The 22,497-nt window shown below is 33.7% G+C and overlaps 5 protein-coding genes across 5 annotated transcripts; 4 read left to right on the top strand and 1 right to left on the bottom strand.

Moving 5' to 3' along the window:
- Positions 1-5,627: 5,627 nt before the first annotated feature.
- Positions 5,628-8,431, bottom strand: LOC110804859 (pentatricopeptide repeat-containing protein At5g55740, chloroplastic). Its single transcript, XM_022010461.2, has one exon. It carries the CDS (start codon positions 8,317-8,319, stop codon positions 6,475-6,477), a length of 1,845 nt encoding a protein of 614 aa, XP_021866153.1. The 5' UTR covers positions 8,320-8,431; the 3' UTR covers positions 5,628-6,474.
- Positions 8,432-8,495: 64 nt separating this feature from the next.
- On the top strand, positions 8,496-10,956 carry LOC130467935 (protein FAR1-RELATED SEQUENCE 5-like). Its single transcript, XM_056837066.1, has 3 exons — positions 8,496-8,799; positions 9,836-9,916; positions 10,026-10,956. Exons 1-3 carry the CDS (start codon positions 8,694-8,696, stop codon positions 10,946-10,948), a joined length of 1,110 nt encoding a protein of 369 aa, XP_056693044.1. The 5' UTR covers positions 8,496-8,693; the 3' UTR covers positions 10,949-10,956.
- Positions 10,957-11,017: 61 nt separating this feature from the next.
- On the top strand, positions 11,018-16,771 carry LOC130467936 (sugar transporter ERD6-like 7). The gene is made up of 7 exons (XM_056837067.1): positions 11,018-12,970; positions 13,088-13,153; positions 13,275-13,350; positions 13,449-13,513; positions 13,590-13,682; positions 13,784-13,864; positions 16,571-16,771. The coding sequence occupies exons 1-7, from the start codon at positions 12,950-12,952 to the stop codon at positions 16,769-16,771; spliced, it is 603 nt and encodes a 200-aa protein (XP_056693045.1). The 5' UTR covers positions 11,018-12,949.
- Positions 16,755-18,674, top strand: LOC130467937 (calmodulin-interacting protein 111-like). The gene is made up of 5 exons (XM_056837068.1): positions 16,755-16,995; positions 17,416-17,496; positions 17,631-17,821; positions 17,906-18,087; positions 18,503-18,674. Exons 1-4 carry the CDS (start codon positions 16,968-16,970, stop codon positions 17,942-17,944), a joined length of 339 nt encoding a protein of 112 aa, XP_056693046.1. The 5' UTR covers positions 16,755-16,967; the 3' UTR covers positions 17,945-18,087; positions 18,503-18,674.
- Positions 18,675-19,368: 694 nt separating this feature from the next.
- LOC130467552 (protein FAR1-RELATED SEQUENCE 5-like) lies at positions 19,369-22,047 on the top strand. Its single transcript, XM_056836094.1, has 4 exons — positions 19,369-19,403; positions 19,596-19,760; positions 20,244-21,355; positions 21,773-22,047. The coding sequence occupies exons 1-3, from the start codon at positions 19,369-19,371 to the stop codon at positions 21,232-21,234; spliced, it is 1,191 nt and encodes a 396-aa protein (XP_056692072.1). The 3' UTR covers positions 21,235-21,355; positions 21,773-22,047.
- Positions 22,048-22,497: the final 450 nt, after the last annotated feature.

Genomic DNA, 22,497 nt, shown 5'->3' on the forward strand with positions numbered 1-22,497 from the left:
TGCAAAAAGTTAACTAATTATTTTAAAAAGTTAACTAATGTATGTAATAGGATAACTAATTGATGGAAAAAGTAACTAATGAAGGGTTATCAATTTAGTTAAACTTTTCAACTGATTAGTTAAAGACCAGTAGCAAATAGTTAACAATTTTTAGCAATTAGTTAACTATAAAACCCAAATAGTTAATACACTATTACTTGTTCAATAGCATTTGCCATTGCTTGATCTTGATCTGTAAAGATAGTTATAGGTGCTTTTCCTCCCATAGACTCCAGAAATGTTTCCAATAGCCACACAAAAGTGTGTGTCTTCTCATCAGCAATAAAAGCACAACCAAACATCACATTACTCCAATGGTTGTTGACACCTACAAATGGCGCACAAACTAAATTGTATTTGTTTGTTCTGAAAGTTGTGTCAAAGACACAGACATCACCATATACGTCATAATCTTCTTGCCCATTCCATCCCTCCAAAACATGCTTATTACTTGGTTTGCCTCGTTCACCTTTACTCGAAAATAAAATGTTGGATCTTCTTCTCCTCTCTTAATTAACATGTTCACAACTGCTTGTGTACCTTTTCCTTCTAGTCTTTTCATTTTCAATCTACTTGTGAAATTCATGTGGTCAACTAATGTGTGTCCAACCACCCTTGCGTCGCCAGCTTCATTACACATATATCTGTAGGAATCTGCTGGTGTTATTCCTGATAGTGTGAGTCCTTCAATTACTTTTCCCTTTTCTTCATCAATTTTTCTTTGTGATCTGGAAATGATGCAAAAAGTTAACTAATTGTTGTAAAAAGTTAACTAATATATGCAAAAATTTAACTAATATATGCAAAAAGTTAACTATTTTTTGTAAAAGGTAAATAACTAATATATTATTAAAATAAAAGTTACCTATTTCATGCAAAAACGTAACTAATTGATTGAAAAAGTTGACTAATTGATGAAAAAGTTAATTAATGGTTTTAGAAAGTAAGTAATTGAGGCAAAAAGTAAACTAATTGATGCAAAACGTTAACTAAATGTTTTAAAAAGTTAACTAATGCATGGAAAAGGTTAACTAATTTATGAAAAAAGTTAAGTAATTGATGGAAAAAGGTAAGAAACTGTTTTATCTAGTTTATTATTAAAACAAAATTATTTAAACGCTTAAGTAATTAATGTCAAAGCCTAACTAAATATATTGAATGGTTAACTAATTACTTGTATTTTGTTTTGTACCTTTTAAAGTTTTGCAGTGACTCTCTTGTTAAGGCATGATTGTGTTCTATAACATGATGAAAGACTATAAACTTTCCATCCTTTTGTAACTTCAATCGTATAGATGCGTTGCACCCTGTTCTAGTAAGGTTTTGCTGCCTTGGGTTATTTGACTTCCCTTTCTGTTTGCTCTCACTTGATACAGTTGCTTCTTCTTTCTTTGTGTTCTTTGTGTTTTCCTTTCTCTTTCCTTCCTTTGAAAAACAAAAGTATCTTTCCTTTATCTCTCCCGTTTTTTGATCTCTCCTTAATGTATTTTTTCTTATTGAAAATTCAAGAAGTATTGAATGTTTGTCATAAAGTTCATGTAGTTCATCTAACTGTGCCAGTATATCCAGTCAAAGGTCCTCTAATATCATCCTCTGTTAAATCGTTCCAAATATCTTTTGAACCTGTAAAATGAACAAAAGTAATGGTTAACAAAAGAAACTAATTAGTTACATAATTGAGGAAATTAGTTAACCAATTGAACTACAATGTTTTTTGATTAAATTTTTATTTTTATTTTTATTTTGCAATCAATTAGTTAAATAAATCTTCTATTTACTTACGTAGTGGAACCAATTAGTTAAGAATTTTTTCACTAATTTACCAAAATGGTAAAGGTTAACTAATGGATGGTTAGGTTAACTAATTGATGCAAAAAGTTAACTACTTTTAGGTTAACAATATTAGTTAAACATAGTCATCCTGCATATTGTGACATCAACCATAATTACACTAACTTAACTTTTGAAAATGAAATCAATTAGTTAACTAATTGATGATACAAGTTAACTAATTGATGATAAAAGTTAACTAATTGATGATAAAAGTTAACTAATTGAGGGAACAAGTTAACTAATTGATGGTACAAGTTAACTAATTGATGATAAAAGTTAACTAATTGATGATCTAAGTTAACTAATTGGTGATAAAAGTTAACTAATTGATGATAAAAGTTAACTAATTGATTCAAAAAGTTAACCAATTTATTTGTGCTATTAGGTTATACACTTTTACAACAATTAGAAATACCAATCTAATTTGTGGAGTATATAAAACAATTAGTGAGGTATTAGACAATGAATTAGTGACGAAAACTTATTAATGAAAATAGTTAACTAATTGCTTCAAAAAGTTAACTATTTGGTGGAAAAGGTTTCCTAATTGATGGTAAAGGTTAACTTAGTGAAAAATGAAATTTGAAAAGTAGCATTAAAAAAAATTAGTTTAGTATTGATATTAATTAGTTAAGTTTTTAAATAAATCACTGATTTATTTAAATTAAAAGTTCCTTGATAAATTATTTAGTTTATTATCCAATTAGTTAACTATTTTTACCCGTTAGTGATTCTTTCAAAGCAATTAGTTATACTTTGACATTCATTACTTTATTTTAAACCAATTTGTTTAGTTTTTTTAGCCACTTAGTTAATTGCACAATCCACTTAGTTACGACAAGTAATCAATTAGTTAATTATATTCATTAAATTAATTTTACAACCTGAAAAATAAGCTGATGTTGTTTCTCCTGTTGTTGCAGAACTTGTTTCAGATGTATTTTCCTTTGTTCCAGAACTTGTTTCAGTAGTTACTTGCTGCATTGTTGTAAAATCCCTTTGATTAGGGTTATCAAATCGCGCAGGAGGTTGAAATCGAGAAGGAGGATGAAGATCGCTTTGATTATGGTTATCAAAACGGGCAGGAGGTTGAAATCGAGGAGGAGGATGAAGGTCGCTTTGATTAGGGCTATCAAATCGCGCAGGAGGTTGAAAACGAGGAGGAGGATGACGGTCGCGAGGTTGAAAAATCGGTGGTGGTAGAAATCGAGGATGTTGAAGGTGGCGAGGTTGAAAATTCGGTGGTGTTAGAAATTGAGGAGAATGTTGAAGGTGGCGATGTTGAAAACTCGGTGGTTGAAATTGTGGCGGAAATATCTGTGTTGGTTGTTGAAATTGTGGCGGAAATAATGGTGGTGGTGGTTGAAAGCCGTCGGCCATGTCTGATCTGAAAGTTGTCGGCGGCGATTGTGGCGGAAATATCGGTATTGGTGGTTGAAATTGCTCATAGCCGCCGTCGCCCATGTCGGATCTGAAAGTTGTTGGCGGCGATTGCGGCGGAGCAAGCTGAAGAATTTCGCGAAATTAGATTAGGGTTTGAGAAGGAATTCGTTGTTGTCGAAGAAGGAAGGAGGAAGGAGGAAGGAGGGAGGAGAGAGAAAAAAATGAGAATTCGCTTTTATGTAGCGCGTGAAGCCCACGCGCGCGTGGGGGAGTCAGCGGACTGACAGACGCGTGGCCGTCAGGCCGCCTGACAGAAAACGCGCTGTAATATTAATTAATTAGTTTAATTTAAAAATAAATTAGAATTTATTCCATACATGACTAAGGTTGTACACCAATTTATATTCCCGAAAAAAATCTTACCCTTTCAAATTGAAAATTAAAGGATAAGAATCTCTAGTACATTGAATAATTGCTATGATATCTTCGTCATTGGTAGGACTGAGCAAAACTATCCGATAAATCGATTCTCGATCCGTAAAAGTAGGTACTTGAACCGATATGGTTATTAGTAACACTCCGATAAAATAATCCATAGAAGAAGGTGGAACAGCAGCGATTTGATTAGTTTATTTGAACAATTGAGAAATTAGAATGTACCCAATTTCAGAACCGAGGAAGAAGATCAAGTTCTTGGTCTATATACATCCATTATACAACACTCCTGACTCCTCTATGTATATATGTCCTTAATCTTTCCTTTTTTTTTTATCAAGTAATTTTGGGGATATTTTGATATTTACCATCTTTTAAGTTTCATGTTTTTGTATTTACCACCTTATAAAATGTTATTTCATATTTACCACCTTAATCTTATGAAATATTTTAAATTCACCACCTCTTAGCGGTTTTCATCAAATTTTCGGCCCATGCATGTGAACCTTGTTTAATTAACTTCTTCAATTGAAAACCTACTAAAAGATGAGGAAAGTTAAAGAAGTTGGTTAAGTGGAGTAATTAAGGTGGTAAATATGAAATAACATTTTATAAGGTGGTAAATACAAAAACATGAAACTTAAAAGGCGGTAAATATGAAAAATTCCTAATTTTGGTTAATTGGTTTTGATCTTAATTTTTTGGTTGAATTCGTCCTCCACTTTCTGGGTGTGTTGAATTGTTGATTGAATTGGGTGATTTTGAATTAAATTTTATTTTATATTAGTGTTTGGTTTTGGATTGAATTTTATTTTAGATTTATTTTATAACTATTAGTGGTTTGATTTTGGATGGAGTTGTATATATGAGTATTAATAAATTAAAATATCTATGTGGCACCTAATTAATTATCTACGTGGCACTTGATTTTTTTAATTCAAAAATAAATTATGAATCTTATTTTTCATTGGTCGAAACCATTAGTAATCTTATGTGGTGCTCTAATAGTTCAGGAAATATGCCTCCTTTATATATATATATATATATATATATTAGATTACCTACCCGTACATTATTAAAGTTTGAATGACACTACTGATCGACAATATACCTAAGAGTTGAAGTGTCGAGTTCTGGATGTTATTTTTCAAATTAACCCGACTTTACAGATAACAATTACATGGAAGTATTTAAACCCTTAAAAACCCTTTAATTTTAGATGCAAGAAGAATCTTCGTCAATTAGTTTCATTAGTAGGTCAAGCTAGCTTTTCAATCACACACCAAAAAATTGCATGATATTGACAAGTAGATAACATGAGATAATTAATAAGATAAGATTTCTTTTTCCAAATAAAAATATTGTCCAAACTTTTCATAAATATTTGTTACAAAGAAAATCAAGAATAGAATTTGTTGAAATAAAGAGGGTTATTCCCATGTGCTATAAGACCTCTCTTGAAAAGATTTATGCCTGTTTAAAGATTTATGGTCCTATATGGTCGGTCCATATTATCACTTGCTCATACCTAATGCATATGTGTGATTAATACGTCAAATCACTGAGATGTTTCATCAGCAGAAAAGAAGGATAGAACTGAATATCACTTTTTGATACATTATTATCAACTGATCAAAATCAAGCAGTGAATTAACTTGTCAAATATCACTGCTTGTCAAATATCACTGCCTCGCATCAAGCTAGAAGTGGTGGAGTATGGGTTATAGCTTATGAGGCAAAATAGTAATGATTTTGATAGTAAAAGTTAAGTATGTTTTTCTCTAAATATGTGGTTTACAAACTAATTTATAGATAGCAGTATGACTAATTATTAATGAGGTATCATAATTGGCTTAGGGAGTGTCCGGTAGTAGCTTTATGAGGTATTGAATAATGAAATTTGATACGATATTACGTAGTACAACAAACCAACGAAATGTGTCAACAGCAAAACATAGATTATACAGTAACTGCATATGAATTTTTGAAAATTTTATCATAACTAGATCAGAATCAAGGATGTCAAGAATCAGAATGTACAATTGTTCTTCTTAAGTGAATCTGAAGTCTCGGTCTTATCAAGACCTACAATGCACAAGTACTTTGACAACTAATCTCTAACCAGTTAGTTGAACAATTATCAGCTATGAAAAACCATTTTTCCGAGCAAGCACTTAGCTTTCCCTGCGAGCCTATTAAACACGGAGTATTCAAACAGTTTCAGTTCACAACAGAGAATCGATCATCTGCAAATGCCGCCTATAGTTCAGTACTAATGTTAAGATTTGATCCGTCTGCCAATAAATACATGAGACTCAATCCCAATTTGAACCCAACTGCATCTAGGATTCTTGCCCTAGCCTCTTATTTTCACCAAATTCCTCCATTTGATGCTTTTAACCCACCTTGTACAGAGTTTTATTGCACTATTATCAGGTTCAAGTAGGAGTAAGTATGTTGATATATCTTCCCCAAGATCAATCTGGTTTTGCTCCTTGCATGCAGACAGTAACATTTCTGCATTCGGCTCAAATGCATATATAAAATGACCATATAATCGCCATCCAGACTACAACGTTGAGAAAGAAACAGTCACCAAACAGCCATTATGTTCCTTTCTTAGCCTTCTACAAAGTACTCCTCATCAACCAGCCCTTATTCATAACTACTCCGTAGAAGCTGAAAGGACTATACTGAAAGTTATATCATTGGGTTCTGTGCTCTCATCCTGCATATTATGCTTGTAAAATCCCAAAGCTTCATAGCTCAGGTATGTTATCCTCACTAACCCTTTGAAGTTATATTAAAAACCTTCCTAGCATTAGCTATGCCTCCACATTTGGCATACATATCCGCCAAAGAAGTCAAAATTTCTGTAGAAAATTCATGGTTCCGCCTTATAACATAGCCATGAATTGATTTTCCAAGAATCAAGGATGTCATATCTATACAAGCTGAAAGCACGCCAGTTAGACTCATGGAATTAGGCTGTACTCCTGATTCTTGCATTTGTTGAAAGTACAGCATTGCCTCAAAGGCCACCCCATTTTGAGCTAATCCCCTTATAAGAGTAGTCCAAGTTACTACATTAGGTTCAACACTAAAGGCGCACATTTGAGAGAACATATTTTTTGCTTCATCCACCAATCGATTCCTTAAGAGTGCAAGAAGTATGGAGTTCCAAGTTATCACATTTGGTTGCAAACCCTGTAGCTGCATCTGATAAAACAACTCTAGGGCTTTGCCACTTAACCCAAGTTCAGCATAAGCAGCTAAGAGCGCATTCCATAGTACAAGATCCTTCTCTAACGAAGAGTCAAACACCCGCCTTGCATAATCTATTTCCTTACTTTTGGCATACATATTAACCATACTAGTTGCAACAACCATATCAGAATCAAGGTTATTTCGAATACAGTAGCAATGCCCCTCCCTACCAAGTTTAATGTCACCTATATCAGAACAAGCAGAAAACAAAGAAGCCATAGTCACACAATCAATCCGCAACCCTTGTAATCTCATAAAATGACACATATTTACAGCATCTTCAGCTAAACCATGCTGAACATAGCAAGAAATCAGCAAATTCCACGTAACTGCATCCTTCTCCACCATCCCTGAGAATACTAGTGAAGCATCTTCAACCCAACCAATCTTAGAGTAAAAGTTAATCAATGAACTTCCCATAACATTACCTAACTCTAAACCATATAAAACCGCAAGCGCATGCCCTTGCCTACCTTCTTCAACGGCTCCTAAATTTGCCGCTGCTGACAGAAAACTCGATACAGTGACTCTAGTTGGTTCAACCCCTTCAACTCTCATCTCATCAAACAACCGAATTGCTTCTTCACACATCCCATTTTGTACATAACCCACAATCATTGAATTCCAAACCACAGAATTTCTCTCAGACATTTCATCAAACACCACCTTTGCATCTTCAAGCACCCCACATTTCCCGTACATATCAACCAAACTACTCGCAACATACACACACCCTTCAAAACTCATCTTAATTACATACCCATGAATTCCTCTGCCAAACCCTAGCCACTGATTCGCACCACATGCCTTCAATGCATTGGGAATCACAAAATTATCGGGACAAATCCCATTTTCAAGAATTTCAGAGTAACAAAGTAAAGCCTGCTCATTCAATTTCATCCTAGAATTCAACCCAATAATAGCAGTCCATGAAAATATATTCTTTACAACTAATCTGCTAAACATACGATAAGTACACTCTAATTCATCACATTTTGCATAACAAACGACTAACCTAGTCTGAATGTATTCATTTCTGGCAAAAACATCACCTTTTTTGATGATTAGGCCATGAATTTGCTGACTGAGAAAAAGTTCTGTTTCATTAGCACATCCTTGCAGTAACTCAACGTAAAATTCGGGGCCAATTTGGCCGGCATTGTTGGGGATTTGACAAAGAAGATGAACAGCTTCTTGAATTTGCCCATTTCTGGAAAGAGAAGAGAATTCTGTGAAACAAAATCTTTTATCAATTTCTGGAAAATGGGTTGTTTTTAATTTGGGAGAAACTGAAGGATTTCTGGGTTTAAAGTGAATTGAATTAAGGAGGTTTAATGGTGGGCTAATTGATAGAGAAGCCATGCAATTGATAGAAACAGAAGTGAAGAGGATTTTGTTGGATAAGTGACCATGGCGAGTTAAAATCTCAAGAGGGAGGCATTTCGATGGTGCAGGCGTGTGCACCTAGATCTAGGTGCACCGAGATTAAAACGCAAACATTTTAAAACAAAACGCGTATTTTCATTAATTCTGCAGTTAAAAAGAACAAGTCTCACAATACAAAAGAACATCATGTGCTCTGTTCTTCCCTGTTTAGTTTTCGCGATTTTTTTTGTTGTTCGCTCCTTTTTGCGGGTATTTATATGTCTGGGCTTCATAATTTTGAATTCAAAAAGTGTGAATAGGAGAGAGAAAGCTTACATTTGTGGATAAATTTTTTTTAGAGAGAGAAACTGATGGAAAATTCTCAAATATTCCATGATTTCTCTGTTTCAACATCAATTTCGAATGATTCTTCTTCTTGTCATCTGAATTCTTCAGCTGAAAATCAGAGTTACGAAGGTATTCTTTCAATTTGTAATAACGAGTTGCATTTTTCTTTGATTTTATGATTTCGATTTCATAATAATCGTACTTTTTATGTTTTTTGTGATTGTAATTAGTTTGATTAATTTAATTTTGAATCTCATTCTTCGTTGATTTTGGTGATTGTTGATAATGAAGGTTACGAATTGGTTTTTTCGTTGAGTTCGCATTTATTTCATTTATGTGGTGAAACTGATTCTGTAATAACTATTATATTTAAGGAATATACGTTGATTTTGTCTGTTTGCAGAAAAGAACATTGTATCATTTCAGAAGAACATTTTTCAGTATCAAATGAACATGTTTAGAATACGTATTGAGACGTTCCTTTTTATTATATTTAGCTTTTCAAATAAACACTGATTGTTCTTTATTGATTGTTCTTTTAACTCTTCATTGATTGTTCTTTAAGTCATAGTGTTCTTTTCGGTCACCTTTTGTGTTCGTTTACTCTATTTTTATTGTTCATTTTAATAGTTACTGTTCCTTTGATTCTTTATTGGTTTTTTTATTATATCTACACGGATTGTTCTTTTATGTTTTTATGAGTTTACATTGTTCTTTTGATTGACAAAACTGATTGTTGATAATTATGCCGATATTGTTCTTTTAGGTTTTAATGTGTTCTTTTGATTGACAAAACTGATTGTTCTTTTAACTGTTTATTGATTGTTCTTTTAATGCATAGTGTTCTTTCCAGTCTAGTTGGAGTGTGTAATTTACTCTTGATGCATTGTTCTTTTCTAATAGGTACTGTTGTTTTTTATTCTTTATTGGTTGTTCTTTTATATCTGCCCAAATTGTTCTTTTAAGTTTTAATGTGTTCTTTTGATTGACTAATTGATTGTTCTTTTAACTCTTCATTGATTGTTCTTTTCATGCCTAGTGTTCTTTTCAGTCTACATGGATTGTTCGTTTACTCTTGGTGCATTGTTCTTTTTAATGGCTACTGTTCTTTTAAGTTCTTTTGTTCTTTTCTTTTTCTGATTTTTTTTATTTTATAAATTTCCAGATATATTAAATAATGCAGTTAATAATTCAGAACAAAATGATGCTAATGAGGATCCAGAATCCTATGTGGTTGTTGGCCAAGGTACATGAATTGTACTTTTACTTGTTTATCACAATGTTCGTTTACGTCTTGTGTTTGTTCCTTTATCATACTTATGATGTTCTTTGTGTTCTTTTTTATCGTCATGCAGATTTTGAAGAACCAGTTTCATTAGAGGGAAGTGTAGTTAAGGATGATGATGAGGCGTATGAGTTATACAACAGTCATGCATTTAGGAATGGTTTTGGTACTAGGAAGGGTAAAAAGGAGTATAGAAGTGGTACTAGAATAGTTCGACAACGGTTTTTTGTTTGTGCATACGAGGGGTTTAAAAATCCAGATGGTGTTGTGCCTAAATCCTTTAAAACAATTGATAGGAGAACTGGATGCAAGGCTTCAGTTCAGTTTGATGTTGATAAGAAAACTGGAGTGTATGTTCTTTCTAAACATTCCCGTCTGCATAACCATTCAATGGTTCCTGCTAATAAGAGACACCTTATTAGGTCACATAGGCACATTTCAAAAGAACAATTGGCTTTTCTTACTACTTTTACTTGTAGTGGCACGAAGCTTGCTGATGTTTTTAGAGCTATGAGGAAAGAAGTTGGTGGTGAGGCGAATTTAGGCTTCATTGTTCCTGACGCGTATGATGCTGTTTTGGCAGAGAAGAAGAAAAAGTTGGATGGTTGTGATTCAAATCAGTTGATCAGATGGTTCGCTATGAGGCAAGCTAAAGAACATGATTTTTATTATGATTTTCAATTGAATGAAGAGAATCAGTTGATCAATTTTTTTTGGAGAGATGGAAGAATGCGGTCTGATTATGAAGCTTTTGGTGATTTATTGATTCATGATACAACTTATCGTACTAATAAATACGATATGATTTGTGGGCCTTTTGTTGGAATGAATCTTCACACTCAAAATATCTTGTTTGGAGTGGGTTTTATATTGAATGAGAAGGCAGGTACTTTTGACTGGCTTTTTAATTCTTTTTTGACTTCAATGGGAGGGAAGCAACCTGTGACTATCATGACTGATCAATCTTCTGCCATGGACAAGGCTATAAGGTAAAGTTCTTTTAGGTTGTTTGTATGTTCCACTACAGGAAAATGATACATATGTAGACGGAATAATTGTGACGGTGTAACAAAGGGTCGCAAGGATTTTGGGGGCGCGAATACTACTTTGCAAATTGCGGCGGTTTAGAGGGTCGCAATATATTACGACACACTAAAGCGTCGCTATTTACCATAAAAAACACGTGAAACCCACGTGTTAATATTTCGCCAAATATTTTCGCCAAATATTTTCGCCAAAAAGATATCCCGCCTAACTCTGTTCCCACGCCCTGCTCCCACGCCCTGCTCCACGATTTTCTCCCTCAAACAACCGACTAAACCCTCACTCTCAACAATCAACTGCTCTCTACTCTCAACAATCAACTGCTCTCTGAAACATTCCTAGAGAATCGCTCAAGCTTTCGGAATCCCCTCAATTTCGTCGGTAAATCCTCAAATTCGTCCACAGTTTGTAGCAATAATCTCATTCCTCTCAATATTTAAGGATTGAAATCCCAGCTGGTTAATTCGTCTTCATAATTGCCCAAACAAAACCATCTCAAGCATCTATAAATTAGTGTTTTTTTCTGGAGAAATTCGTTCGTGGGTTGTAGAATTACAGCTAGTTTGTTTTTTCAGATAGATTCGCCCAATTCAATCAAGAAATTCTTGAAGGTTTGTTTATTTTTTTACTTTTATCTGCGGAATTTGTGTGTTTGATTTTTTTTAATTCATACTGATAGTAATTTTCTTGCAATTTAACAGATTTATGCAAGAATTCAACATATTGTTTTTATGTTTTAATTTAGGGTTAATATGTAGTTAGTTTCGATCAAGGCTGTATTTTAATTACTTTTTAATTTCTATTGGTTTTCTTAGTCATTTATATTGCATATAGATTCTAGTTGTTTTATATTTCTGCTTATTACAACAGAGATGCTGATGTTGTTGTTTAATTGCTGTTTAAATTTCAATGCTTTTACAAAATCATCAATAATAATTCACTTGCACAGTTGTGATTTGCGTTGGCCGAGTTTTTCATAGAACCGTAGCTTAAATTTCCACCCCTTTAATTTTTATTCTCTGTTTTGGGTGGGATTTTTGTTGATGAGCTTCTGCGATTGCGGTGGTGTTGGTAACTGCAGACTGTTGTGCGGTATGTTGTGTTGTTATCCGGGTTGCCTCTACATTTATGTTCTTATTGCCAATTGTGCTTTTGCAAATGCATCCTGTGAAGGTTTAGGCTTTACTATCTTTCTCAATTTCAACGTTGCTAGCTACTAAAGCCAATACTATGGCCCGTGAATTTGTTTTGGGTATTCCCCCTCCGACCTCTTATTAATCAAACCGATTAGTTTGTGGGTGGTTTCATTGGATGTGATTTTTTATATTTTACTCCTGTTTATAACATCTTATATGGTTGAATTTCCCAAGATTTTTCTTGCATTTGGTGATTTCTGACTGAATATAAATGCATATTGTTGTTTTGATAGGTTATCCTAACCCACAATAGGTAAGCTGTATATAACTAGACTCTGCAATATTTGTGAATACTGGGAAAATAAATTTACCTTAACTAGTAATACAAAAGCAAAGTAATCAGTTAACAAGAGATTAGACTCTAGATATTAGGTAATTTCATTAGACTTAGATGCTACTGCTAGTTAAGGTACATTTATTTTCCCAGTATGACGTTCTGCAATGAGATGTAATTACCTCAGTATGACGTTATGCAATGAGTTGTAATTACCTCAAGAAAAGCCCAAATTTCCTCGAAAAGTTCCTTTAAAATCACAAAAATAATTAGAAAACATCCCAAAACTAGTTGTATTCTGCTTTCTGTGTGGGAGGATGGTTTTCCATATATTTTTCCAAGGTTCAGCTTCAAATATTATTAACCTCTTTAATCCGTACTGAATTTCTGTTTCAGAGAAATAAATTATCTATAAATTTCTCGTAAATTAACCAGGGTTCTTTAGCATTGGATATAGGAAGACTAGCAGGAGGATATGGAATGGGTGCCTTCTCCAATGTGGTATGTATGCTTTGGAGTTATATGCCATCTTTCTAGACAAAAAAACTCTGTTCAATGGCCACATTTTTGCAGCTTTACATTGAAGTGCTAGCCAACATGATATGGTAAAATCAACAGGTACCTGTTTACATTGCGGAAATATCACCTGTAAATCTCCGAGGAGCACTTACAACATTAAACCAGGTATTTTTGTAACTGTTGTACTTCATGTTTTACTAAAAATTCTTGCAGTTACCATATCAAATTTTAATAATGATATTATTACGGTTTTTGCATAGACTTACACTATTTTCTCCTATTGTAGGTCATGATCTGTACTGGCGTCTCAGTGGCGTTTATAATAGGGATAGTTTTATCATGGAGGACTTTAGCATTAACTGGTAAAGAATTAGGGAAAAGGAGTTCATTGCTGAGTTTGATTACTTAAAACAAAAATCTTAGACTTTGTAGCAAGAGACTTACTAGCCATATAATGCAGGACTTGTTCCATGTGCTGTTCTGCTTTTGGGTTTATGCTTCATTCCAGAATCTCCAAGATGGATGGTAAGCATACAGAATCATTTCAAAATTAGGTATAAAATTCAATTGGAACAATCATATCAAATCAAAGTAAATACAGGCGAAAATAGGATCTCAAAAGGAGTTTGAAGCTGCATTTCAGAAACTTCGTGGCAAGGATGCAGATATAACCCATGAGGCTGCTGAGATTCAAGTACTAGTTGTTCTAAGCTGGTTCTTTCAATTTGACTATTATTATACTCAAGCACTGAAGTGGCCTACTCATATTTGCACATTACGACTTTCAATTGACAGGATTACATAGAAGAACTCGAAAAGATGCCCAAAGCTAATATGTTTGACTTGTTTCAAAAGAGGTATCTACGTTCTGTAACGGTAAGACTTCTACCCTTGTTATATGTTATCAGCTGATTGTGTCAAATTTGTGAATCCATAAGTCTTAACACAACTCCCTAATCTTATAGGGTTTTCTCAACTCATTTTGTTAAATACTTCGTATATGACAACTCACACACATTAACAAATCACATCATATACGGGCCAACAAAATACTATATATAATGTTCTTTAGATTTCATAATTTAACAGTACTTTGTCTTACTGATCACTAAACCAATGAGCCAAATCTGACTCAATTTGTTTATCTGATTAAATAAGCAAGGGCAGAGGCGAGTTGCGCTACTTAAAGAGAATTGATTAATTCACTTGACCAACAACACAAAAAAAAAATGTTCATCAGATCAGAAATTTGAGTTCTTGAGCTTTCATTAGCTTTAGCCAAAAGTGATAAACACTTTTCCAAAAGTTATCCCTGTTCCAAACCACAACCTATGTCACTCGAAATTTGGACCGGGACACACGGACACACAGACCGCCACAATGCAGATCAGCTAGTGGTTTCTTCACTCTATGTCCAGCCTAATTTGAAGCACTAAATTCTCATATCCTACACAAAAGATAAAATAACAACTAACAATGCCTACCATCACCAAATGTATTTCTACTACCTATATAAGGAAAATATCATGGTCAAAATCCATAATGGTTTCCCATCAAAACCCACCTCCCAGCCAAATACCATTTTGACAATAAAGATCAACCACATACTCCACTCCAACCTCCATCCAATTGTGTTTGTTCTGATAGACGTTTCACAACCTCCGACAAATAAATTTGATAAGTCAAGTTATCTTTCCTCTGTACTCTTCTTGAATTACTAGAACTTCTACTTCACTAAGTTTTATCAGAATATTTCAAGCATGTTCACTTTATACTACTCCCATCTGGATTCTAAGGTCATGGAAAAATACATCAACCATGAGAAAGCATTGCAGTTGATCCACTAACAAAGCCTTTTTGTTTCACAAGAAACATCTCAATCCTTTCTTACAGAGTTACAGATCGATCAGCAAAATAAATGAATTGCAATACTGACGACTCACAAAACAGAATTGCAAGAAGAAACATACAGATCGATCAGAAAAATAAATGAATTGCAAAGTAAAACTCTATACCTAAACAAGGTTGGTAGGAGCCAGAAAATAGCAGATCAATATGGTATTGTGGCCAACAAAAATTTGAGAAAATAGCAGATCAATATGCATAGCACCTGACCAATTCACAGGAAAGTCCGACCCCCCCCAGGTGATGTAGCTTAACAACTAGCAGAAACCTACAACCTGAAGTTCCATGTAAATCAAAAGTTTTAGCAGCCATGTTGACAGCTGACCTGAACATTGCAGAATCTGAGAAGGCTGTTAGATCTATAACAATCTTTACTCAACTGCCAAAACCCTAGGAATTCAAAGGCTTTACTCCCCTAAGGTACAAATTAGAAAGGGTTTAGATTGATTATATGAGCTTCACTCACTAAATGCAATTAATCTACCTGATCTAATTTTCAGTGTTTTCACTGGCCCACAAGTGTATTTAATCTTGTTTTACTCACCGATTTACAACAGACTCTTTAGTTAAAAGTCTCTCCTTCCACAAAAGAATTTTTGAAAAATTTCCTGAATATTTATCTCAAAATCTGAAAATTACAAGCAAAGAGCTGAAATAATCTTAATAAACTGTCCTAGTACCTCACTACCTCCTTAACAAATTACATATCTAATACCTAGTCCCTAAAAAGATTCTGAAATAAGAAGACTAAACCTAATCTAATTAGGAAACCAACTCCTGGTACACAAGTACACGTTTTCAGCTCTTCTTACTTTCTTAGCACCTCTAAGTTTTTAAACAAACCAATCCTGATACACATGGGACTTGAACAAAACAACAATTACTGAAATCCCAAACAAATTTTAATTTGAATTCAACAGATTCAGGAATCCTTGATAGTGCAACTAGCAAACAGAAAAACGAGTTGAATTCACCAAATTGACACACCATTGCATAGCCTTGGCTAATAATGATATAGAGAAGATAACATGATTTTTAGAAGAGTCAACGACCTACTAGAAAGAATAAAATTCAAATAGCTCATCTGCAATCAACGACTCCTATAAACATAACATTAGAATGTATGAAGAAGATTTTCACCATATCAAAATGTAATTCACACGTAAGGAAACCAGTTTAGAATGCAAGGCGTACAAGGAAAAAGGCAACTTGTCTGTGATTCTTTTCAGCAGCCAATTGCGCTGGAGTGAGGCCAGTGTTATCTACCACAATCAGGTCGTCTTTCTTTCCAGTCTGTACCAATACCGTGCAGGCCTCCAAGTTCCCTCGAATGGAAAACCAATGGAGAGGGGTACATAGCTCGAGAGAAAGCATTTATGTATTTGTGCTTGTTTATTAACGTAAACCAAAAAGTGTGGATGGTTTATGCGATGGTAAAATTATATAATATGATTTATGCGCCGGTAAAATTCTATAGTACCATGGGGTTGTTATGAGAGAGAAAGTTGAGTAATGGTCGAGGGAGCTGCCTGCTGCTTTTAGCAGAAAGAAGGTCATGTGAGTCTAAATCATATACATTTTTACAATCAATCTCTTTTGGTCTTTATAATTCAACCCCCAAAGTATTGTATGAAGTATGGTTTAATCTCTTTCCTTTTTTACATTCTTCTTCTGCAGGTAACTCTTGAGATCCCTTGGGTCAAGTGGGAAGATGGGTGGACATGGGAAGTGAAGGCACAATTGATGGAAGCTGTTGAGTGGCCTCAAAAGCACCAGGATGCATTCGAGCGAATTGGAACCTGCCCACCAACAGGAGTGTTGTTGTTTGGTCCCCCCTGGATGCAGCAAAACGCTCATGGCCCGTCCTGTAGCTTCTGAGGCAGGACTGAATTTTCTGGCTGTCAAGTGTCCAGAGTTATTCAGCAAGTGGGTTGATGAATCTGAGAAGGCTGTTAGATCTCTTTTTGCCAAAGCAAGAGCTAACGCGCCATCAGTTATATTTTTTGATGAAATAGACAATCTTGTTGTCATCCGTGGAAAGGAAAGTGATGGTGTTTCAGTTGCAGATAGGGTCATGAGTCAACTTTTGGTTGAATTGGATGGTAAGCTATTTGTGGGTCTAGTAGCAGTATCATTATTTAATAGATTGGAAGTGTTACTTTGTCGTAAAGCTGTTTTAGCTATTTACCCTCTGTTGTCTTCTTGCTGTTTTGTTGCTTTCTTTAATCTGTACCCTTACGCCTTTCTTCAGTTTTCCTTTGGGTTTGCATTCTTATTGGAACTGGATTGTTTCCTTATTTTACACTCAATATCTATTAGTGAACTTGAAAGAACCATGTGAAGATATCTACAATCTTGGAGTATATTTAAGGCCCCCTCATGTTAAGTGGTGGCATGGTGCAATGATGGAAATTGTGTCAATTAAAAGTGAAGCAAACTAGACTTATGTATGGTCCGAAAATGTTTTTTCTTATTCATGTCATATGATGTCTGGAACCCTAAGAAGACCTGCTTTCTTCTAGGTCTACATGGAAGAGTTAATGTTACTGTTATTGCTGCTACAAATCGTCCTGACAAGATTGATCCTGCCCTTCTTAGACCAGGTGATCTTCTGCGGCTCTCTCTGATACACAAATATGAGTAATTTTTTTGGTTAAATTTACTTTTTTTTTTCTTTATCCTGCATGTTACCAACTTCTTAAATATTTTCCTGATTTTGGACCCGGTTATTGAACAGGGTGGTTTGATCGACTCCTATATGTTGGACCCCCTAGTGAAACAGATCGTGTTGACGTATTTCATGTTCATTTGCGTAAAATGCCTTGCGGTTTTGATGTTGATGTAAGCGAGCTGGCTCATCTCACTGAAGGTTGTACTGGTGCTGACATATCTTCGATCTGCAGGGAAGCAGCAATTTCAGCAATTGAAGTATGTTGTATAAGTTCTTGGGTTGCAGAAACGTTTGTTATATTTTCAGCTGTAATTTTTATTTGCATATTTCAATGAAATCAGGAGAACCTAAATTGTTCAGAAGTAAAGATGGAGCACTAAAAGACTGCAATTCTTCGTGTACACCCATCAGAGATTCAACCTTATCAAGAATTGTCGGACAAGTTTCAGCGGCTTGTACATTCCAAGTCTCCATCAGAGGCATGTGTACATCAACTTAATAGACCAAAGGAGTTATCATCTTGGTAACAGTCCTTTTCTACATTGTCTATTTGGTTTAAATTGTCAGCCTACCAACCTGCTTAAAATCCTTTTGATTGCTTGTAGTGCTCCCTTGTACTGTTATTAGCTTATAAAATGTAAAATTTCTCTAAGATATCGTTTTTCCATCTGACCAAACCTATTTGGTTTTCTAGACTATCTGCTGAAATATTCTGAGACTTGTGTTGCTGCCTAGAGATTAATAGCTGAACCACCAAAGCCACATGCTACAAGCTTAGAACTATTTGGGAAGGGGCGATTAATAGTTAGTATTATTTTGAGAAGTCCTCTAGTAGTTAGGATCAAGCCTGGTTAGGATTACTGTTAATTTTCCCTTGATTTTAAAATATGTTCATCATGCTTTGTATATATATTTGACATATTAAATTTTCTTTGCAGATTATTGATGATTCAAGTGGTAATAGTAAAATGTAGATCAAGAGATGAACACGTTATCTTGAAGCTACGCTAGCATAAAGATAGGTTTACTTGGTAATTAGTTTGTTCGTAGCCAGGAAGTTGTTTTTATTTAGTTTTGGACTATCTTGTAGAAAAAATGATAATGCCAGTTAGAAAGTTATTTTTATTTTAAAATATCGCTTTTATTCCAGTTTGACTAGACTCTGCTAATTAATTTAATGTATATCATAGCATGACGTTATATATATATATATATATATATATATATATATATATATATATATATATATATATATATATATATATATATATATATATATATATATATATATATATATATATATATATATATATATATTGCTTTAAGATAATGTACGTAGTAAGTTAATACTTGTATTTGATTATGATTATCTATGGTCGATATATATTTTTATAGATAATTCATGATTTTAGATTAATTTATGTATATATATATATATGAAAAAAAATATGACGCAAATTGTGACGCTCCAAAGTGTCTAAATTATTATGTATATATGAAAAATAATATGATGCAAATTGTGACGCTTCAAAGGGTCTAAATTATTTTGGAGGGAATGAGGAGAACTTGAACGAAAGTAAACATATAGGGACTCTAATGAGAGTCTATATATTTCGGGTGTCTAAAGCGTCTCTATATGGTTTATAGTGGCTGAGAAATGTGTCTATAAGCGTGCAAATAGTGACGCTTTTTGCAGTCTAAATATTGCGACTATCTATAGAGTCCCTATATCCCAAATAGTGGCGGCGAAATACATAGATATTTTGCAAATTGTGACGCTCTAAAGCGTCGGTAAATAGCGGCAATGAAAATAGCGACACTCTCTCAAAGCGTCGCTATGTGAAATTGCGACACAATTTTCCGTCGCAATTTGACCCAGAAAGCGTCACAATGTGCCGCGTTTTTTTGTAGTGTTCGTTCATCAAACATTTTTGTTCTTTTGTATTTTTGTACTATTTTTTATGTTCTTTTTCTTTTGTCTTTCTGTTTAGTTTATATTTTTATCTATTTTTTTGGATTATGTTTTTTTAGGGAAGTGTTTCCAAAATCGAGGCATCGGTTGTGTACATGGCACATTGGGGAAAATGCTGTTGTAAACATCAAAGGTGTTATGGCCAAAGAAGGTTTCAAACGTCGGTTTGATTATGCTTTGAAATATACTGACACAGTTGCTGAGTTCGAGCATTATTGGAATAGGTAAAAATTATTTTGCTAATAGACTGATTAGTATTTAAAATTTTATTTTGTTCTTTTCATTCGACAACATGTTTTTTGTAATGTTAAATAGTGTTCTTTTCATGGTTGATGAAACTTGTTCTTTTAATCTGGTATATTAATGTTCTTTTCTTTGTTTAATAGAGTCCATACTTCTTGAACTGTGATTGTGTGTACTTTCTTTTCAAGTTTTATTGTACTGTATATTGTTCTTTTTTTGTCTTCATTTGTTTTTTGTTTTACTCAGGGTGTTCGTTTTGTGTCTCTGATTGTTCTTTTGTTTTCCTTGTTTGTTCTTTTGTAGTCTTTTGGCTGATTACAATTGCGCTAAACATTCATGGATAATAAGATTAAATAGTTTGAAGGAGAAATGGTGTCCTGCATATAACAAAGATTATTGTTTTTTGTGTGTGTACGTTTTGTGTGACTTATTATTCTTTTTTTTTGTTATATGTTCTTTTGTAGTCTTATGACTGATTACAATTGCAAGACACACAAATGGATAGAGAGGTTATATGATTTGAAAGAGAAATGGTGTCCTGCATATAACAAAGACTGGTTTTCTGGGGGTATTTTATCTTCTCAAAGGAGTGAGACGACAAATCATTCTATTTCTAGGAGGTTGCATAAAACGAATGGTTTATGTGATTTTTATAAGTGTTTTTTAGATGTAATTGATGAATGGAGAAGTAAGGAGAACAAGGGAGATTATAATTCTTCTACTGGAAATAGATATTACGCATGTGCAGATAACATGTTATGTTTGCATGCGCGGGATGTGTATACCATTGCAATATATTTGATATTTGAGCAACGATTCATCAAAGCAATTGGTTTGAGGTGTCAACGCATTTCCTATGAGTTTCCAGTTTCTAAGTACATTGTTGGGCATCCTACAAAGGATTTTATTAGACATGTTGTGATGTTTAATGAGCAAGAGATGGTTGTTGATTGTACTTGCAAGTCATATGGAGAGATAGGAGTTCTTTGTTCTCATATTCTTCGAGTTTTCATTGTCCATAATGTTGAAGAGATTCCCAAACAATACATTATGAAGAGATGGACCAAAAAGGCTATGAACACGATTGTTGAAGAAGGAGAAGATAGAGATAATGAAGTAAGTGTTGTTTCTGCTTCAGTTTGGAGGATGCAAAGCATAAGAAATTGCATTAAAGTTATAAATGAAGCTCAACATTGTCCGGCTGCAAGGAAGCTTATTGATTTGGGTGTGTTGGATATGTCATGCAAAGTAAAGGAGTATATTGGTGGTGTTGAAGGGGATGGTAATGTATCAAACAAGTATGTGCGAGAAGAAACTCTACTTGATGTCGTTGAGCCTTCAACAGACACAGTTTTGCCGGATGTTGTGGAACCGATTGCTGAAAAAGTCATTCCAACAATGATTCAAAATCCACCAAAGCGAAAGAGGAAGATTAAGAACGGGACTGAAGGCTAATGAGAGGAATGTGAGACCTAAAGGAATTGTTGAGAAGAAACGCAATAAACTGAAAGGTTGGAACAAGAGAAGAGAAAGACATGTTGATAATTTGAGGGAGGAAACTCAGTCTACTGATCAGGTAAATTGTTCTTTTTAAACATTTATTTGTTCTTTTATTACTTCGGAATGTTCTTTTTGTTTATCATTGTTCTTTTTCCATTTTTATGTTCTATATATTTATCCTTTTTGTTTATGATCTTTTAGTTTACTTTATTATGTTCTGTTGGCAAATTGTTCTTTTTAATAATCTATTTGTTCTTTTATTCCTTTAGTTTGTTCCTTTTGTTTATCATTGTTCGTTTTTCTTTCTATATGTTCTTTTGTCTTTTTGTTTATGTTCTTTTGCTAAACAGTTCATTTTTTAAAAGAACATCTATTTGTTCTTTTAATGTTTATTATGTTCTTTTTTGAACTGTTCTTTTTTATTATCTATTTTGTTCTTTTTTCTTCTTTATCATGTTCTTTTTTTCCTTATTGTTTCTTTGTTCTTTTTCAGTGTATCATAAATTTACCTGTTGGTGGGGTTTTGGTTCATCCAACATCTTCAAATTCACAATTGGAAGCATATGTTCCAGATGATTATTTTGGAGTACACATACAACCTTTGTAGATTCATTTACGATTGGTAATATTTTGATTTTTAGTTTGTTGTGTTTTTAATCATTTGTTTTTGTATTCTCAATAATGTTCTTTTACTCTTTTGATGTATATTTTTACGGGCTACTGATGTTTCGCTCAATCAATATTTTGAAATGAGAATTTTTAGTTGTATATATTCTTATTTTTGTTTTGATTTTTGTGCAATTAGGATTGCAAAATTATTGCATAAAGGAGTATATGCTTAAATGTGAAAAGAACTTACTAAAAGAGAATAAAAAGAATTTTGGAAAGGAAAGAACATATCCCATGATATAGAAGAACATGGTCTGGGATTGAAAAGAACTTGAACCTTTAATTGAAATACTTGTTTAAAATATCCAAACTACTTATCTGCAACTACTAGAACATCTAATTGTTTCCAAAAGAACACCACACATGTTTAAAAGAACAACCCATAACTCCAGCAATAACCACATCTACAAAATATACCATTGTTTTTTAAAGCATACTTCTAATAAAAGGTAACTATTATTTTGCCTTCATGAAAACAACCAACTATTCAACTTGATTAGCTCTCTTCAATGCCAGATACGTTAGCTCATGCCTTTTGTTCAGAAGGGA

This window comes from Spinacia oleracea, chromosome 2, assembly GCF_020520425.1.
Source record: "Spinacia oleracea cultivar Varoflay chromosome 2, BTI_SOV_V1, whole genome shotgun sequence".
Taxonomy (NCBI): Eukaryota; Viridiplantae; Streptophyta; class Magnoliopsida; order Caryophyllales; family Amaranthaceae; genus Spinacia; species Spinacia oleracea.

What these genes read in the sequence shown, in the direction of transcription:
- LOC110804859 (XM_022010461.2), bottom strand. Translation starts at nt 8,319, where the DNA reads ATGGCTTCTCTATCAATTAGCCCACCATTAAACCTCCTTAATTCAATT.
- LOC130467935 (XM_056837066.1), top strand. Translation starts at nt 8,694, where the DNA reads ATGGAAAATTCTCAAATATTCCATGATTTCTCTGTTTCAACATCAATT. An exon ending in TGAAAATCAGAGTTACGAAG is followed by an intron (nt 8,800 to 9,835) that starts GTATTCTTTCAA and finishes ATAAATTTCCAG; the next exon opens with ATATATTAAATAATGCAGTT. An exon ending in CTATGTGGTTGTTGGCCAAG is followed by an intron (nt 9,917 to 10,025) that starts GTACATGAATTG and finishes ATCGTCATGCAG; the next exon opens with ATTTTGAAGAACCAGTTTCA.
- LOC130467936 (XM_056837067.1), top strand. Translation starts at nt 12,950, where the DNA reads ATGGGTGCCTTCTCCAATGTG. An exon ending in GAGGACTTTAGCATTAACTG is followed by an intron (nt 13,351 to 13,448) that starts GTAAAGAATTAG and finishes CATATAATGCAG; the next exon opens with GACTTGTTCCATGTGCTGTT. An exon ending in CAGAATCTCCAAGATGGATG is followed by an intron (nt 13,514 to 13,589) that starts GTAAGCATACAG and finishes AAGTAAATACAG; the next exon opens with GCGAAAATAGGATCTCAAAA.
- LOC130467937 (XM_056837068.1), top strand. Translation starts at nt 16,968, where the DNA reads ATGAGTCAACTTTTGGTTGAATTGGATG. An exon ending in ACTTTTGGTTGAATTGGATG is followed by an intron (nt 16,996 to 17,415) that starts GTAAGCTATTTG and finishes GCTTTCTTCTAG; the next exon opens with GTCTACATGGAAGAGTTAAT. An exon ending in TCCTGCCCTTCTTAGACCAG is followed by an intron (nt 17,497 to 17,630) that starts GTGATCTTCTGC and finishes GTTATTGAACAG; the next exon opens with GGTGGTTTGATCGACTCCTA.
- LOC130467552 (XM_056836094.1), top strand. Translation starts at nt 19,369, where the DNA reads ATGAAAATAGCGACACTCTCTCAAAGCGTCGCTAT. An exon ending in CTCTCTCAAAGCGTCGCTAT is followed by an intron (nt 19,404 to 19,595) that starts GTGAAATTGCGA and finishes ATGTTTTTTTAG; the next exon opens with GGAAGTGTTTCCAAAATCGA. An exon ending in TTCGAGCATTATTGGAATAG is followed by an intron (nt 19,761 to 20,243) that starts GTAAAAATTATT and finishes GTTCTTTTGTAG; the next exon opens with TCTTATGACTGATTACAATT.